The sequence below is a fragment of the Octopus bimaculoides genome, chromosome 18 (genome assembly GCF_001194135.2).
Source record: "Octopus bimaculoides isolate UCB-OBI-ISO-001 chromosome 18, ASM119413v2, whole genome shotgun sequence".
Taxonomy (NCBI): domain Eukaryota; kingdom Metazoa; phylum Mollusca; class Cephalopoda; order Octopoda; family Octopodidae; genus Octopus; species Octopus bimaculoides.
The window spans coordinates 19,411,375-19,427,920 of record NC_068998.1 but is presented as its reverse complement, the minus strand read 5'-3'; the positions used below and the strand labels follow the sequence as shown (position 1 = coordinate 19,427,920).

Sequence of the window (16,546 nt, the reverse complement as noted above, 5' to 3'; positions counted from 1 at the left end):
ACCAATCTGTCTGAGATTATCCCTGGTTTTGTTACACAAACTTCCTTTTTTAAAATAACCTAAACTAAAATCTTTCAACAAAATTTCACATTAATTTATGTTTCAAATACCAGCTTAATAATGTCAAGGTTATTTTACAAAATACTTCATTTTTTATTTTTATCATTTGCAACAAAGGCAATGTATTTCGATAGAAACATGGTAACAAAAGGATTAGCAAAGTTTTATAAATTTCCACCTATAATTAAAATTTAAATTACCTAAAAAAAAAAAAAGGGTAGTAATAACTTCTTTATTCAATAATTACCATGCTAGTGTCATGAGACACTGTTTGGAAATCACTGCAGTGACGTTTTGTTTGAGGGAGATTTAGCTACTATTTCTCGCAGGTTGAGCAACTTGTTTTAAATGAAAAGCTACAAGATTTTTCTATTTCACATATAATTTCCCTGAATCATCAAAAGGAAAGTTGTATTCTTGTGACTTTCCAATTTTTAAAAACAAATATTAGAAATGAAACCATGTTGAATTACATTCATAAATGAGAAATTCTTAATTTGTTGGATAGGGTGGGTTTTGAAAGCAATTTAATTTTTTTTTGTTTATTTTTTGATGTTTAAGATATTTCAATTTTACTGTATGCTTGTTTGCTTGTGTTATTGCTATTATCTTTGTTTATCACTGGAAATAAACTGCTAATTGACAAATATAATTTTTGCTTATATACACCTTACCTTGGATAACTTCTGATTTCAATTTTGTTTATACTTTTATTGCTTAGATTTATGCACCTGTACAAAATTTTTACACTTAAGATTTTTGCCACTACATTGCACTCATGTTTCTTATTTTCAGGGGTAAAATATTGACTAAACTCAAGATTTAGTAACATTTGTACTAATATTATATATATATCCCTCCTCTCTGTTAGGAGGCACAAGCACTTACATACACATGTACACACACAATGGAAGCTTCCACCCACCAAATTCAATCTCAAGGCTTCAGTCAGCCTAAGGTTATAGCAGAAGACACTTACCCAAGGTGCCATGTAGTGGGACTGAACCCAAAATTATGTGGCTGAAAAGCAAACTCCCTAACCACACAGCCATGTCTGTGCCTACATATATATATATATATATATATATATCAGGATTTATTTTTCGTTATGAGATAAAAAACAAGACTGTGTGCATTATAGAACATTTATAAATAGGTCTTACAGCTGTTTCTTAAGCAATACTTAATTTATATATATAATTTATATATATAAATTATAGTTAATTCATATATATATATATATATATATATATATATATATATATATATGAGAATACAATTAAACAGAAGCTTCAGTTAAACTCTTTATTATACCATAGATTACATAACTTTTACACATGTTTCGCTAGTGTGTACTTGTATGGTAATCCTTATAGATAGTTATATAATTACCTTGAAACACCAGATCTTCTGGCAGTCATCTATGTACTGATTGCCATGCAACAAACTAATATATGCTAGTGAAATATGTGTAAAGATTATGTAATTCATGACATATAATAAAGAGTTTAATTGAACCCCCTGTTTTATTCTGCTATCAGAATATAAAACCAGAAGAAATGCAGCTAAGCATTTTGTCTGCCATTCTAATGATTCTGCTAGCTCACCACTTTAGCTTGACTAAGAATAATGTTACAGAAATCTTGTATAAAGTGATGTTTCAAGGTAACTGACATTTAGTTAAAATTTATTGAATTGTAGGCCATCATAATATCTGTGATATGATCTTAAAATATACATTGATATATATTTAGCAACCCAAAAACTCATAGATTACATGCAGTGTATCCTTGTCAGTGACTAGGTGACAGTTCACATAATGAAAATTTTGGTACCATGTAACAAATAATAAATGCTTAAATGTATTTTTGGATGGTTAACATGTGTCATCCAGTTGTACATTGCAGTTGTACATTGATATAGAGAACTCTAATGAAGTACAAAATAGTTGGGTTGAGGTCAACCATTTGGATTATTAAAAAGGAATACCATTTCTATTAGTATTAGGCACTATTATCTCAATCAAACACCAACAACACTCTCTCTTAACTTAGTATAGCAGTAATAAAATACATTTAGGAATTCTCCAAGGTTCAGAAAAGAAAGATTACAGCAAAACAATGTTTTTAAAATCATATTTTTTTCTTCAGCCATCATCTAATTGGAAAATCTAGCTATTTAGAGTCAATGTAATTTTCATTTAATATATTGCTGCTTTCTTGTGCTTTTTCTCAGACCTCTGAAACAGAACGTGTATTTTCAAAGGTAAACTAACGAACACACACACTTATGCAGTAATTTCCTCAATCACTTATGATGGAACCTCATCTACTACACTCAATAGTTTTGAGTATAACTCATCAGGCCAACAGAAACTTTCTGTTGGTCATCATATATATTTTCTCTTTCTCTCTCCTTCCCTCTCTCCCCCACATCAAGATTTTATATTCATCTGTAAGACTACTTGCCTTCTAAGCCACAAACAGCTAGTGGCTTCTACTTTTCTCTACCATTATTCACAGTCAGTAGCCTCCTTAGCTCATACTCCTGTATTCTGCTCGTACCCAACAGCCATCACCTTTCTCATTCACTTTCACCATCTACTAAGGTAATGCTTTATGCCTATTCTCTTCAATCCAAAGACCTTCATCTTTGTCATGTACTGTCCCATTACATGGAACTATACATGACCGCACTCCTATCTTGTCAATAGATATTTTCAATAATATAACATTTAAATGCTCTCGGCATCAGTTTAGTTACCGCAATACTTCCCATTACTTCTTTTTTCTTTCTGTTCCTCCCAGAGAACCTCCCTTCTGCACACTTCCTGTAAATTATGCATGCATACGAGTTGGTATTTGGAACAACTTTTTATTCTCTTTTCTGGTATATGGTGTTTTCTGCTGATTATCAATCATTGATTAAAAGCTACATGTATATACATGTTCTGTATGTTTCTTTTGTACATTTGTTGGTTTGGTGAGAAGGATGGCACCTACACTCTTCTCATAACCTCATAATCATGGCACATAGAGGTAACTGAACAAGGTTAATGGAATAAATGTTTACTCTGAACTCTTACAGGTTAATGTTCATATGGAAAACTTACATGAAGAAAAAATGGAGGGATCTCAGTGTTCTTAGACTCTTTTTTGCCCCACATCTCATCATTGATTTAAAAAAAAAAAACAATGTGCACTCCATCATGAATGGGAAAAACTGATATGTAGCATATATATCTTCAAAAGAAGTTTTAATCAAAACTTTATTGCAAGATTTATTAACTTGTTGTTTACATACACCGCATTCTGATGTAACCCTTCCCACCAAAATACTGCCTTAAGAAACACTTGTCTAAAAGTATGCAACTTTGAAAGGTTATAAAACTTATATATCTCGGCATTCTGTTGTTTCCATGTTCTGCAGTACAGCGACTAATGTATAAAGAAATTATCATTTAACACTATGATGTTATATGTAGAGTATCTGACATTTAAGCATCTACCAGATCAAATGTCCCTTTTAATTCATAGGTTACAGGGTTTTATAAGTCAGAGCAAAAAATATATAGCTATATTAAGATAATCCTTTTAAAAGAGAAAGAATCCAAAATGTTAGGCATTTCCCTTCCTTTAAGCTAATATATCTAATGATTTTGGTTTAACTCCTTGATTAAGGTCACCCCTTGTCTCCTGATATTCTAGTGATTTATATTAGATATTTCAGCTCTCAGTCCTAGTCATTTCACTTCACTTTTATTAATACCCTTTGGAACACATTATATTGATTATTTTAGGTATTAAAATCTATTTTATCATGTGTTCTGGTTGGGAATTTTTAAGCCATAACATGCTATGGTTTCATGATTCTGTGTCATGAGAGTACATGGAAATGGTTTACTATCACCTCTGGATAGACATGAAGACTAGAATTTTTACTACATATATATATTTATATATACATATATATATATATTTATATATATATACATACACACACATATATATATATATATATATATATATATACGAAGTAAGGCTGTCTTGCTGTCTTTTGAAGAAAGAGAACTCAATATATGTGTACAATTTATTGAGATGAAACCAGTCAATAACTGTGAAGAAATCTAACTTCAATACCCTCAATAAAAAGTGTGTATGTGCACATGTGGTGTTTGTAAAGGGGCAAGGTATCTATCTTAGTAGTTTTTTATTGTTGTTTTTTTTATGTTTAGGAAAATGGAAAGGAGTCAGAGTTATTGTATTCTGTGGATATTTCTTAAAAAAAAAAACAGAAACTTATTTGAGCTTTAGGTTAATTAGAATGTTTAGAATTAAAAATACAGCAAAATTATAATGGACAATTGTAAAATTGTGTCCTAATTTAAGATTTGCAATAATTAAGTAAAAAAGTGCATAATTTACAATGCAAAAGTAAACATCGAGAAAACAAAGGCAGAAATAATGAATCAATTAGAGGTGTTGTAAAAAATTGTTTAAGATACTCCAAAACCTTCATGACATTACTACAGGTGATTGTAATGCTGAGGTGCTGGAACAACGAAGCACCTTCCTGATCAGTGTTCCCTTTAATTTTTTGCTATGGGTGTATACAGAATTTTATTACTTCAGCCCTTCTCTCCTATTGGAACATAGACCATCAAAGGCTCTCACCACTGTTCTTAACTTTCAACTGTCAGGGCCATGCCCTCACTATGGAGGGACATTCTTATCTGTGTGTCTGAAATGTTTCCCTGAGGGAAGGTCTTCCTTTGTCAGGCCTTGTTGGTTTTGAATTGTCATCGATGCTTCTGTAACTTTACTTTTTCCTAGGTAAGGGTGTTAGCATTACACAAACCTATTTTCACCTCTGGCCAGCATGGGAGTCCCAGTAGGACTTTGTGTTCTGTGGGCATAGCTCTCAGAGACATTAAGGTACACAAGCCATCACACTGCCAGGACTGGACCTCATGGGGGATGCCTATATGCAAATTTTGTCTTATTTTGCTAAGTATCAACTCCGCCATGTGAATAACCATCTTCACTTTAAAAAGAAAATTATTTCATCTTGAAAGCCTCATGTGTGCACATTTTTGTGTGTGTGTTAGCTGTAAAAAATGTGCACAGCTTGAGAGGAAACATTGCTCCTGATCATCATCGGAAACTTCAGTGAAGTAAGACACTAACAAAGTTTAAAACTTCTTTGTCCAACACCACCCACAGGTTGTGAAAACGTAATTTACCAATATATTGCAGTATTTCAGTGCCTTCTTCAATTTAGCTACACTGATTGTTTCTAACATAAACACAAAACTAGAAATTTGCCCAATTAATTGATTCAAATACTTAAGTAGTACTTCATTTTATCATCCATCGAAAGATGGAAGGCAAAGTTCACTTTGGCAAGATTGAACTCAGACCATTAAGAATTGCAGTAAATGCTGCAAAACATTTTGTCCAATGCTCTGATAGTTTTACCAGTCTATCTTCCTTACACCAATGCCATATTAGTGAACAGTTTGAAATGTCTTCCATTATCATTTTTCTGTTTCAATGGTTTTAACATTTCTAATTAACCTAAACTTAAATAGATCCCTTATTTCTATTTCTACACACACACACTCACACTCATGCACACACTCTGATCATTACTGATAATTTTAACCTTTGTCTCCATTACTTTTCTAACACAGAATTTCACCTTGCAAATCATCATTCAGTTTTTGTAAGGTTCTAGTTATTTGTTTTAATCAACTTACCATCACAATATACACACACACATATACACAATCACATACAAAGACACACACACACATATAGTGGTTGGTGTTGCATTTACAATTGCAAGGTTGTGGTTTCAATTCCCAAACCAGTTGTGCTTTGTGTCCTTGAGCAAAATACTTCATTTCACATTCCCCTAGTCCACTCAGTTGTAAATGGGTAACTTTACCATGAACTGGCATTCCATTCAGAAGGGGAATGTGGCATTATTTGAAAACTAAGACAATTTGAGGAAGCACATTGTGACCAGTGGTGTTTAACATCCAATAGTCTAGTCAATACTGATGATGATATATATATATATATATCATCATTTAACATCTCATTTTTTATGCTGGCATGGATTGGACAGTTTGACAAGAAGAGACAAGCCAGAGGGCAGGACCAAGTTCTACATTGTTTCTACACCTGGATGCCCTTCGGATGAATATCTATCAGTTTTTATGATGAGGATTCAGTTGAATTACCTACTCAATGAATTAGTGTACAAGCAGCTGACCATTCTGCAGATATGTGTACCTGCCTTTAAAGCAATGTTCAAGGAGGATCAACATGACACAATGTATGACATGACAATACCATCCAGTGGGTGTATACATATATATATATACTAAATGATAAGAAGACAAAAAAAATTCTTTAACACATCTTCAATGATTCTTTACAATTGTTTGTGTTCAGTTACTACAGAAACAATTGTAACAAATCATTAAAGATGTGTTAAAGAATTTTCTTTGTCTTCTTCTTATTATCTGGATTATTTACTCTTCACCAAACCTACTTTATAGAGAAATCATTGTGAAACTTGGATTTTCTACACCTGAGGAATTTCAGCTTTGGCCTGGAACCCAACAGTGTTGATAGCCTAGTATTCGGGTTGAGTGCTTCTCTAAAAATGACCCTAACTTTACATACTACCAGACCTTATATATCTATATATATATATATCTATCTATTTATCTATATATATATATATATATCACGTAAAAGCACCCACTACACTCTCTGAGTGGTTGGCGTTAGGAAGGGCATCCAGCTGTAGAAACACTGCCAAATCAGATTGGAGCCTGGTGTAGCCATCTGGTTTCACCAGTCCTCAGTCAAATCGTCCAGCCCATGCTAGCATGGAAAGCGGACGTTAAACGACGACGACGATATATATAAACAGATAGATATGAGAAATTATGATAAACTCGAGTTATATCGTTTATATCGCCATTGAAGTTGTTTGGAACTCTGCAAATGGATGCTTAACCACAACAGATCATCTGTGGAACACTACATTTTCTCTGTATGCCATGACAAAATAGTGTTACTAAGTACAGTAGTAGACAAACCATTCTACTGGAAACAGAGTCGACGATGATAATCTTCATAGAACTCTAAACCCAACAATAGCAGTCATACATATATATGTATGTTATATATATACTTAGACATCTGTTTACACACACACACACTCATATACACACACATGCACGCATATTCCAGTTTTTATATGAATTTGAAGTGTGAGTTATACTGTCAATTATTACTGAATTATCATGCTATAAATTTTCTGTTAAAAATAGTATTTATTTATATATATTTAGTCAAACATGTTTTGTACCTGTTTTTGACCTTTGTTCTTGGCTTTTTGCAACAAACCCCTTTTCATTTCTGCTTCTTTTTATTCCTTTCATTTTTGTTTTATTATATGTTGTAGTGATGATCATTATTGTAATTAAATTATCTCTTTCTCTGCATGATGGTATTTAATATATTCATATTTTTACTATTGTGGTATTCTACAGTTGGGTATTGTTATTGTTATATTATTTAATGTTTGCACTTGGCTTTGTTTATTTTCTATCAGTTTTTTTTCTCTCAATCTTCTGTACTTACTAAAATCACTAATGATTTAATGATTAATAATGTAATCTTATATATATACAAGGTTTCCATAAATAATTTTTTCATTCTCTATGCTTCAAACTGTAAAGATAATTTATGAACACCCTGTGTGTGTATGTGTGTATGCCTCTGTGTGTGTGTGTGTGTGTGTGTATGATGTGTGTATATAATGTGTGTGCATTTATATAATACAGTTTGATTGTATTTCATTGTTTATTAATGTTTTGATTTTGTTTTTTTGTTTCTTTGTTGTTGTTTTTTGTTATATCTTACTAAAACTGAGATTATAACATACAAAGAAGTTGATCAATGTTTAAATGAAAAAATAAAACTATCCTAAGCTTTATTATAACTTTTAACTTTTGAAATTTCCAAGACTTTAAGGAATAAGTTTGTTGACAATATGTAAAATTGTATGTTGACAAATTCTTTTGAAAACACTAAACTCTACTATTACTATTACCACTACTACTATTTCTTGTAAACAAGTAAATTTTTAGTAAATTTTATTTCAAATCCTGTGGAATTTGTTTCAATAGACTTTTATTTCATCCACCAAAAGAAAGAGAATGGCACAATATCTAACTAGAATTTACCATAACAAACCTAATTTTATAAGTTTTACTCTTAAGTTTGTTTCGTATTACAAAGAGAAAATTAAGATAAATAAATGAAAAGTGGTAAGGAGCTTGTTTCTCGAACACATAGTTCCAGGTTCAGTCCCACTGCATGGCACCTTGGGCAAGTGTCTTTTACTATAGCCTCGGGCTGACCAAAGCCTTGTGCATGGATTTGGCAGACAGAAACTAAAAGAAGCCCATCTTATATAGATATATATATGTATATATCTATGTTTGTCTGTCTGTATTTGTCACCCCCATCACCACTTGGCAACTGGTGTTGGTGTGTTTATGTCCCTATAACTTAGCTCTTCAGCAAAAGAGACTGATAGAATAAGTATAGGCTTAAAAATTAAGTCCTGGGATTGATTTGTTTGACTAAAATCCTACAAGGTGGTGCTCCAGCATGGCCACAGCTGAATGACTGAAATAAATAAAAGAATAATAGATAGGTAACAATACTCTCATTGTGAACATGAGTTAGATTTTATGAGAAATATAACTAAATTTAACACTTTATTCAAACCAATATCAATAAATATGCATTTCTAGTGCTGGTGCTATGATAAAATGCATGTATTGTGCTTTGTAAAATAGTTGGTATCCAGCCATAGAAACCAAACCAGAAACTGAGACATGCAAATGAGATATGATCTTTTACCAAGCTCGGAGAACAGTAACACCAAATGACTTTGATGGCCTGTCCATCCCATAGAAAACAAGTGTAAAATTAATAATGGTTTATATACTTGTAGCACGACTCTTGTCTATAATTCAACTTTCAATTCACAGAGTGAATTTATTTAGAAAAATGTAATAAAAGTAATTCTCTTAAGTTATATCAATTCAGAACTACTTTGACAAAAAAATTTTAACCATTCTTATACAGTAAGATAGCAGTAGCTTTGTTCGAATATACAATGGAGTAAATACTTATCAATATTGTCACCTTAATTTCTAATTGAAATAAATTTTTTAATTTATTGGAAATTCTAATTCAAAGTTTACTCAAAATTTTATGGTGTATTTTAGAAATGGTGTAGTTTAGAAATGTTGTGAATGTTAAAAAAAAAAAAAAACTTCAGAAATCAATATTTTGCCATTTACTTTATGAATCAAATAACACTGTTTAAATAAAATCATTAATCAGAACAATCCTATTGTAAATATAAATTTATTGAAAATATTTCATTCAATTCTAAAACAAAAAACAATTATTTGTTCACATCAGTTTTACTTTATTTATAATCTTTTTGTATTATTTCTTGCAACAATTGCTTATTAAATTTCTAAACAAATGATAGTATTGATTCTCTGTTTCCAGGTATTTCAATGTAAGCATTAACTAATGGATTGAGTTTCGTTTTTTAAAAGAATATTTAAGTTAAATTCATGCAGTAAAAAAATGGGACGTATTAACTTAAATATTTCATTCATTATGAATCATTGCCATATATAAAAAGTGATGTTTTTGTTAACATCTTTCCATGGTTTGTTGATATCAGAAAGGACGTCCAGTTTATACTACACTACCTCAAAACGTCCCTTCCAATATATTGCACTTAAAAATGATGACAAATAGTGATGGTGATGCTTTCTCATTAACTGAATTATCATAGACCATTCATGCAGGCCAATGATTCATAATGAAATCAAATGTTCCTTGATATTATAAACATTTTCACTTACTTCTCTCTCTTTTCTCTCTCTCTCTCTTTTCTCTCTCTCTCTCTTTTCTCTCTCTCTCTCTCTCTCTTTTCTCTCTCTCTCTCTCTCTTTTCTCTCTCTCTCTCCCGCCCCCACCCATCCATCTTTAGATGAGAATAATCTAATTTGTTCTGCAGTATTTGCAGTTACTTTGCCATGTAAAAGCATGGTGTTTTAAGAAAAAGACCTAAAAATTAAAGTCAAAATAACATAACAAATCTACTGTATTAAATAGTTAAGAAACTAAGATTATTTCTCATTATTTTATTGGTGTTTAACCATTGCTAAATAGGTTAGGAAAGTATAGTAGTGATTTTTTTTTTTTTTTCTGCTTTAAATATTAAATAAATGTAACAATCTTCTGAAGAAAACAGGTTTTAACTCAAGCAAGTTGAAATATGTCTGCAAGTGTCTAATAATGTGATAATTTTCCCATCTTAACTTCTGATTTTGTCTAGAAAGTAACTTGCTGAATTTTACAATTACAAATATTTCTTAACTTAAAAATTCTTGGGTGTATCTTAAGACCTGAAATTGAAGGCAACAAGATTATCACATCATAACAATGTACCATGCTCTACTGAAGCATCATGGATTACATTCTACTTGTGTAACAGTGAAGTGGCTGCCTCAGAAGAAGGGGATACTGTGAATAGTCCTCCATGTACCTCTCTCAGCATAGTGCAGCTGATTCTGAGACTAGGGTGGGGATTATCTCACTATGTGACAGAGACTTAATTTAGTATTAAGGCCATTTCCCCCTGTGAAAGAGAGATGCCCTGTAAGATTCCTGTGCTGGTGCCACAAAAAAAAGCAGTTGTATTGGTACCACTTAAAAGTGCTTATGTGGGTGCCACATTAAAAACACCCAGCACACGTGTAAAGTGGTTAGTGTTAGGAAGGGTATCAGGCTGTAGAAACCAAGCCAAGTGAGACTGGAACCTAGTGCAGCTCTCTAGCTTGCCAGCTCTGGTTCAAACCATCCAACTTCAAGCCAGCATGGAAAATGGACATTGGAGGAGGAGGGGGAGGATTGATCTCATTAGGATTTGAACTCAGGACACAAAGAGCTTGAACAAATACTGATGTAGTGACAATTCTGCCATTCAGTAACATAGACAGCATATTCTCAATAAAAATACATAAAAATAAGTGACTATTTCCAGGATACTGATCAGACACTCAAGTTCAATGCCAAGACTTCATATATCAGAGGAATTTTATTGTTTGTTTGTAAATATTTGATGCTGATCTCCATACTAGAGATATACACAGACAGAATTAGCTGTGATTACTCAATAGCAATATGTGGTGTTCAAAACATTATCTTAAGTGAAGTATATAATCAGAATATAATGAGTTTTCTTTTTTCTTTTTCATAGATCTTTCAGTTTTTACCATCAAATTTTTATAGCCATCCTTTTGTTCTTTTTTCATCCCTCTCTCTTTCTCTCTTCCTCTCCCTTCTCTCTCTCTCTCTATCATTTTGACCCAAAGATCAATTGAAAAATTGATAACCATAAATCATAATTCATAAATTAACTTTTTACTATAGAATTAAAAAATTTTTTTATTTTTAGGCTTGTCTCCAAGTTGCAGAATCTGAATGGTCTGACAAGTTTTCACTGGACACTGTCGGAAGCTCTGGTACCGTTCAGTGCAAGAACAAAGCTTCTGGAATCTATGAAGTATATAGTTCTTTTTTTCTTTTTATTTATTACATTCATTATTCTTAAATCTACTAATATTTGACTAAATTGATTTGTCAGTTGTATACATTATCAGATTTCCTCAATTATTATGCTTTTGGGGATAATGTCTCAGAGATCATACGACAGACTATATCTTTAGAATAGTTCATTTGTTTTCATTACTATTACCAATAGTTATTTCCAGATGTCACTGAATCCATGTTAGAAATGAATCTTTATCTGTGTTTGACTGTTTTAACACCTGTCCTCTTTCATTAAGAAACTTCACCTGTTATTATCATAAGAGCCAGAAGATCACTCAGCTGGCAAAAGTGAGTAATCCTGTGATGGACCAGTATCTCATCCAGTGGGGAATATAAGTGCCACGGAAAACAGGAAACTGACCCAATGAGTCTATATGACTCGGGAAGGAACTTTCAAGGTGGCAAGCTGGCAAAGCTGTTAGCATGCTGGGCAAAATGATGGCAGAATAGAATGGAATGTCCTTTGTTGTTTCCTCCAGGTCTTTGTCTCTGTCAAAAAGCATGTCCACATTGATTCAGTCCTCTTTCCTATATGGAGTATCCAGCTGGAGAACAATTAGTTTCCTTTATATTCCATGAACTCACTCACAATGTCCAATCAGAGAACAAAACAATCAAATAGCTATATATATTTTCAACCTCTTGCTTGTTTCAGTCATTGAACTGCAGCAATACTGGGGTGCTACCTTGAAGGTTTTTAACTCCAGACCTTATTTTTAAGTCTGGTACTTATTCTGTTGGTCTTTATGCTACACTGCTAAGTTATGGGGATGTAAACACCAGTTCTCAAGCAGTGATGGGGACACACACATATACATACATGCACACACACGCGCATGTATGTGTATGATAGCCTTTCCATACAGTTTCTGTCAACCAGATTCACTCACAGGGCATTGGTTGACTTGAAGCTAAAGTAGAAAACATTTGCTCAAGGTGCTATGCAGTGGAACTGAACCCAAAACCCTGTGGTTGCAAAGTGAGCTTTGACTCTGACCACCAAAGTTGAAAATTACAATTTTGTAATTAGGAATATATAGATACTGACATATGTGAAGAATTCAGTCTGCAGTAAACCTTTTGCTTTATTTGGAAATCTTGTCAGCATATAGCTTAAAAACTAACACCATAAGCATGTTAGAAAACTCCGCATAGCAATATATTTTGTAACTTTCTATTGCTTAAATGTGGTGATGATGACTGAAACGTGAGGGTTCTTATTTCATTTCAAAACTAGTTAAAGCTGACTTTACTTTTCATTCTTCTTTTATCAATAAAATAAGTAGCAATGATATATTGGAATCTCTTAAGTTTGCTTTACACACTTTTACAAATTTGTCATTATGCATAATCAAAATAAATCCTTCTTGTACAGCTCCTTTATATTAGTCTTAAACACCTATAAATTTGGAACTATAGGTCCTTATTGCTTTGTACACTCTATATAAAACAAGAATGCATGAAAGTTTTATAACTGTTACAATTATGAAATGTATTTAAAACATTTATCTCTCTTTTTCTTTAGGTTGGTGTTAACATCCGTTTATCTTCCTCTGGTTTAACAAAAATCGTAACCTTCACCCCATACCACATGATGCTAAATACTTCAGAGGTAAAATGGTTGCTGCTGAGCAAATTTTTTCAACCAATCTTTTAAAAGTTTTATCTAATAAATGTACATTGCTCAAATAATTAAAATATATATTATTAATCTTCAAATGAAATTCAATGTATTTTTGATTTTGTTTCATATAACTACTATTTTTGTGTGTGTTTCTGTTTTCATCTTAACTTCTTACATCTGAAACTGAGACAGTATGCTTGATAATACAGAGGGGGTTTTTTGGGGTCTTTTTTGTCTATCTCAAACTTAATTTACATTCTTAACTACAATATCTACAAATGATGGTGCATTTCATAAAATATTGAATCATTGGGGCATCGCTGGAGTTTTTGTAATGTATCTAGGGTAGTCTAACTATGGAGGATCCACCTCCTTTCTAAGTTATACACATAGGTGGAGTTAAATTCAACACTTTATGCTTAGAAAACACTCCCCTCATTTTTTACAGTGCCATTCGATAGTTCCTTTCCTACAGCTTTGTTGTCTTATCCTGTAAGAGTTATTATCCTTGTGTATAAATGGACCAACTCTTTAGTCCTACATATCTTGAAAACTTATGCACAATACATGCTCAATCAGGACTAATTTGGAGTTAAACAACAATCTGTTTTGTTGTCTACAGCATTACACCTTCCTTATTAATAATCCTCACACAACTGAGAACTTTATAACTTTACAAATGCTAGACTTTACAAAATATGATGCCTTTTTCTGATGACCACACATCTGTGGGCGTACCTGAAACTGCATCTAAAAGGATGGGTTTCCTCTTTAACCCTTTAGCATTAAGATTACTCTGTCGAATTAATGCATATTTGACATTGTTTTGAATTAATCATGAATTATGTTGTGTGACTTCAAGATTTTGATGATGTGAGTGTTTATTTTTAGAATTAATTTTAAGGTAGATGTGAGAAGCCAGATCAAGCCAGTTTGTACATAAAACAGGTAGTATCTTGGTTGGATATGGCCTGTTTAAAGGCTAAAAGAGTTAAAGCCTAAAAATACTTCAGCCAACCCTGCTGCTGTCCTCTTTTAAGCTGAAGTGTCCCCCATGGTGAAGCACTGCTCATATATCTGGGACAGATCCAATTCTACTTGCACAAATACTCCTCTATATAGCAAGCTATGTACCAACTAAGCTCATCCAATGCACATCCCTCTCCCTCTTCTATCATCTATATTGTTCTACCTGCTACCCTGACACTTCGCATTATTTAATCCTTTCACTCAAAATCTAGGGATGCCTGCAAAGGCTTTGGGCACAGCGGTCTCTCAGCCTTCAACTGTGCATTAAAACAATATAAAGTTGGTTGTCCAATATTATGTTGATTTGGCAAGCCTCAACTGTCATCAGTCTCAATAAAAATTTACTACATAAAATAATTAATCAATATACTTAACTGTTGTTAAATTTCTTTTTTTTTTTTCTCTCAATTTTGTATAATTTCAGCTAACATATTTAGTTCAAGAAATAACTCCTGATCCATCTAGCTGGATTGAAATCCGTCCACAACAATGTATACCATTCTGGCCTCTGACAACAAAGATCGAATTGAAAGCCAAAGTTCTAGATACAAATGAAGAGACCAATGTCTTCTCCATAATCAAACCTCATTCAACTCTTCTTAAATTGGAAAACAATGTAATTTTTATTATTTTTCTATATTTCTTTTCTTCTTTTTGTAATTTATTTGGTGAACAATTCTGTCAATGGTTACAAGTTTTTAATGGCCCAATCATTGGTTCACAACAATTTATATGTCAAGTATATCAAAGGATTGCAATTCACTGTAAAACTAATACTACACAGTAATTTTATATGGAAACAATGATTTTTCAGTTTTCTCAACAATGGTTACATCTTTACCTCATATGCATGACCAAAAAACATTTACACACATATATGTATTACACCAAACACACATGCACACACACACACAAACTTCTGCACAGTTTTTGTCTACCAAATTTCATTCACAAAACATTGATTAAACTAAAGCTATAGTAGAAGACACTTGCTCAAACTGCTGCATAGTGGAATTGAACCTGGAATCATGGTTGCAAAATAGACCTCTTAACCCCACAGCCATACCTATGCCCATAGACATCCACATCAACAATATTTTCTAGAAGAATAATTAAATGACTTTGGCCCATGATTGTATCAGCTTTCACTTTATGACCACATTTTACCTCATGCACTGTTCTTCACTCGACTTCCCCCAGACACTATGTCTACAATTCACTAAATTTTTTTAAGGTAAATTATTATGGTGGAAACAGGAGTACATGCCTTTCTCAAGAACAATAACAGTTTTATCATCATCATCATTTAGCATCCATTTTCCTGGGTTAAATGGTTTGACTGGAACTGATAAGCCAAAGAGCTGCATCAGGCTCCAATCTGTTTTGGCTTTGTTTCTACTGCTGGATGCCCTTTCTAATGCCAACCACTCCATAGAGTGTACTAGGTGCCTTTTGCATGTTAATGGTATGGGTGCCTTTTACATGTCACCAGCACAGGTGCTTCACAAGTGTCACAGGCATGAGTGCCTTTCATGTCACCAGCATTAACCATGATTACACTTAGCTTGACGTGTCTTCTCGAGCACAGCAAATCATCAAAAGTCTTGATCTCTTGTCATTGTCTCTGTGAGACTAAACATCTGGATATCATACTTCATCTCAATTTTATTCTATACAGCAATCTTTGAATAATCTCTTGTTTATTCATTCTTTTTTCTTTTGTTTTTCCTTTCACTACAACTTATATTGAGTCCATTATAGTTCTTACTAACTTCTTTTTAAGTCTTTGAACTATCGTTATTTTTCAGTATGGAGGAATCAACATTGATTGCCAAATAACAGAAACTTCCTTTATTACAACACTGACCAACTACAAATCTGGTATGGCCTCTGTTCTTTTGGTGAACCACACCGATAGGTGTTCAGTCCAGTTTAGCCAGAAGTAAGATATGCTGTTTGCTTTATTTTAATTTGCTGAAATTTTCGTCAAAAGCAAGATATCATTTTTTAATTACTTAAGAAATTATTTCACCTTTGAAATTTATTATTTATTCTTGTATGTATATATATATATATATATATATATATATATATATAT

General features: G+C 32.5%; 1 protein-coding gene across 1 annotated transcript in view; it reads left to right on the top strand.

The window, feature by feature from the left end:
- Nucleotides 1-16,546, top strand: part of LOC106874512 (intermembrane lipid transfer protein VPS13A) — a 264,016-nt gene that overhangs the window by 212,625 nt on the left and 34,845 nt on the right. The window contains exons 60-63 of the mRNA XM_052974544.1: nt 11,641-11,748; nt 13,321-13,407; nt 14,873-15,064; nt 16,257-16,390. Of these exons, the coding sequence (XP_052830504.1) occupies nt 11,641-11,748; nt 13,321-13,407; nt 14,873-15,064; nt 16,257-16,390 (521 nt within the window). The remainder of the gene's footprint in view (nt 1-11,640; nt 11,749-13,320; nt 13,408-14,872; nt 15,065-16,256; nt 16,391-16,546) is intronic.